This window comes from Notothenia coriiceps, unplaced genomic scaffold (genome assembly GCF_000735185.1).
Source record: "Notothenia coriiceps isolate Sejong01 unplaced genomic scaffold, NC01 NC01_scaffold00019360, whole genome shotgun sequence".
Taxonomy (NCBI): Eukaryota; Metazoa; Chordata; class Actinopteri; order Perciformes; family Nototheniidae; genus Notothenia; species Notothenia coriiceps.
In genome coordinates, this window is record NW_011352061.1 from 81988 (window position 1) to 85490 (window position 3503).

The 3503-nt window shown below is 40.0% G+C and overlaps 1 protein-coding gene across 1 annotated transcript in view; it reads right to left on the bottom strand.

Moving 5' to 3' along the window:
* Nucleotides 1–3216, bottom strand: part of prkx (protein kinase X-linked) — a 25128-nt gene extending 21912 nt beyond the window's left edge. The window contains exon 1 of the mRNA XM_010778741.1: nucleotides 2560–3216. Coding sequence (XP_010777043.1) covers nucleotides 2560–2701 — 142 coding nt within the window. The 5' untranslated portion in view covers nucleotides 2702–3216. The remainder of the gene's footprint in view (nucleotides 1–2559) is intronic.
* Nucleotides 3217–3503: the final 287 nt, after the last annotated feature.

Genomic DNA, 3503 nt, shown 5'->3' on the forward strand with positions numbered 1-3503 from the left:
AGTCCAAGTCACCCAAGGAGTGTCCGAGTCGAGTCCGAGTCATCGTTACCTGTATTCGAGTCAGAGTCCAAGTCACCCAAGGAGTGTCCGAGTCGAGTCCGAGTCATTGTTACCTGTATTCGAGTCCGAGTCCAAGTCCAAGTCACCCAAGGAGTGTCCGAGTCATCATTACCTGTGTTCGAGTCCGAGTCCAAGTCACCTAAGAAGAGTCCAAGTCGAGCCCGAGTCACAAGTCTTCATTTATTAATCTTCGTGGATATATGTGTTGAAATGTAGCTGCTCCTCTAAATTGATTTTATCCTGTCATGTTATACTAATCTGTCTATTGAACTGCTGTGAAGCGAGTTTGGCTACAATTCTTGTAATAGGTGCTATACAAATATAAAGCTTATTACTAATATTCATATTCATATTATTGTAAATTACCTTTAATATGTCTAACTATATTTAAAATGAGAGAAGTGATTACATTTGTATGCCAATATTTTCCTATGGTAAAGTTTTCGTTTTGCAGTTTTATTTTGATAGTAATAAGATCAGGACTCTTATTTTGAAGGAACTTTTACCGGTTAAATCGGTTTACCGATAAAGATTGAGCCCCAGAAAGCTCATGGCTACTTAGCATGCAAAATGATGTCATTCTGCATGTCAAGTAGCCATGTGCTTTCGTGTTATCAGCTGAATCTTTATTTATTGATTAGATCACATTACTCTGATGATAGTGTTCAAGACAGCCATGTCTGAACTCGATCCTTAGAGTAATGTGTTACGGAGCCTTCTCTCCAATCTTTTTTCCACATAATGAGCATTTGCTCACAGGCACATTGCTCTTCTCAATGTGGAACCAGAATGTGTGAAAGCATACAGCACGCGGGCTGTGTCTCTAGACATCTCTAGACTGGAATAGCGGGGCCCAGTACTGAACTCACCTCAAAGGTGCACATGCCAGGATAGAGGACATCAGACTCCAGAGAAAACTTGCTGGAGTCCGAGTCAAAGTCGGAGCGTCAATGTACAAGTCGAGTCCGAGTCATCGTGGGGGGAAAAATTCACGAGTCCGAGTCCAAGTCATCGTACGGGAGAATTCACCAGTCCGAGTCATCGTGCGCAAGAATTCACGAGTCCAAGTCCCAGTCGCGTCAATCAGTGCACGAGTCCGAGTCGAGTCACGAAAATCGACACTCGAGTCCGACTCGAGGACTCGAGTACTCCATCTCTGGCTTAAGAGTAGGCCTACTAAATAAATATGTGTAAAATCTGTGAGTTGTACCTTTGTGTTAAGATCTCTTTAAAATGAGCTATCTAACCTGGCTGTGAAATCAGGTGACTTATGTGTCATTGTTCATGGTATTTTATTGCGAAAGGATACATTTATTTTGAAGGTAGATCTGTATTGGTGCAAGCTTTTTGTCTTGATTCCTTTTCCTTTAGTCACTCCTTGAGTCAGCGAAGGGTGGACCAGGTGGAAGCTGTTGTTTAATCCCAGAATGTAGGTGTGATTCTTTTAACTTTAACAAGCGGTACTGACTAACTCCTGAAGGGCAGGTTGTTGCCTGAATGCCTTTTCGCAAACTGGAACATACCGCTCTCACGTGGAACATGACTGTGGCTGTTTGTTTCTGTTCGTCAAACTCTGATTTAGAAAAGTATTTTGATGAAAGCACAATATATCTATTCCTCTAGTTTTTTGAAAACCAACCTCAGCAGCTTCATACAAACTAAATGTAGGTAAAAGTAGGTCAGCTGTGGCTGGGTGACATTGATAAACAACTGATGTCAGTTCAGATGATATCATGAAAGCACTATATCAAAAAGAGAGCTGCCACATTTATCTCAATATCAACAAAAGACCTGTATCAGTACATCAGTATGACCCAGTTAGAGATGCTGGACTTGTGGACTAAACTTCCAGCTGATTGGTTGGTTGGATGTCTTGTTAAATGTCACTGGTTATTGTAGGCTATCTAGTTATTGAAAACCTTGATACACATCTGATTCCAATCACATGACAGAAAAATTGTTATCACTGTTATATGATTTGATGGAGCATCTTAGACAGTGACAACATTTCACTTGTTAACACAACAATCCTACTAGAACTATGCTTCAATGAAATAGAGAAAACTAACCATGAATCGTGATGAAAAGGACACATTTGAACTGTTCTATAAGCATCGCACAGTATATTTTTTATATTGTTTATTTAGAAGAAATAATTGCCAAATGACTAGGAAATTAAAACGAAAACATTGGTTGATTTATTATATATTTTAAAGCTACATTTAAAGCCTCTCAATTTGACATATCAGTTTTTGTAATGTTTAACACTGTTCATATAAATTGAAAATGTTTTTGTTTATAATCAACACTTCCATTTTATTTGTGGGATTATGCTTCCATAAACCAAATAAACTCAGTCATCAAATATTAAACACTATCATTAGTTGCAGATCTACTGGACCATTTTAATACTAATTACTACAGTATGGAGGTCTAATACCCACACTACTGTATTATTTCATACATTGATTTGTTACTAAGTGCATTGCGGTCACTCACCCACTGTGGCCAGGGTCTCCAGGTCATCCAGGCTGTATGTCCTGTTATTTAGGGATGGTTCTCCAGCCGAACTGCTGCTCTTACTTTCCTTCAGTAGGTTTGTCTCAATGTTGACTCCCACCTTTGCTTTGGAGGACGCCATTTCTTCTTTCTTTCAAGACGAGTTGACTATTTGGGTTGAGAAGTTTGCAGTGGGACACACTCAGAGTTCATGTCTCCTCATCTTCTTTGTTGGTCGTTAGCTGTGGCGGTGCTGCTTGTTGTCGGATAGAGACGACTTCCACATTGAAGACGTGAGCAGAATTAATAGCCAACTTGTTTGTCTAGAAGTTTAAGTAACAAAGAGACAATAGAAACTGAATAAACCGACATAAGTGAGACAAAGAAGCTAGTGGCAGGTGCAGTGCACTGGCATGTAGCGTTAGCAGCTAACCGCCAACAGAGGGCTAAACACCGCTACACTCACTGGAGGAATGAGAGGGAAGCTCCGGGAGAAACGTCTTAAAGTCCGGGATAACACATGTTTTGAAAACCGAACTAACTCGATAAGTCCCGTGGCTTTTCCGCCTCAACTTTCCTATTTTTCTCCATTATTTACTCTGCCACAACAACAGACCTCACCCAGCAGCTCTCCGGTGTCCACATCAACCAGGAAGAGATGGTGGCTACATAACTTCCGGTCCGGACTTTCAAAAGAATGGATATTTATCAGCATGGTAACGTTTATTAAGTCAGGCTAAGGTCCAAAGAGACATTTATTGTTTCCTTTTAGAGAAAAATGTGTTCTAGACAAAAATAAAACAAAAATGTTTCCCTAAAAAATTAACTGAATTAGTAATTTCTTAAAGTTGCACATGTATTTTGTGCTAAACTGTCTGACTTCCTGTATTGTCAACTTGACTATGTAACTTGACACAGCTGGAACAGAGTGGCTGCATGTTGAC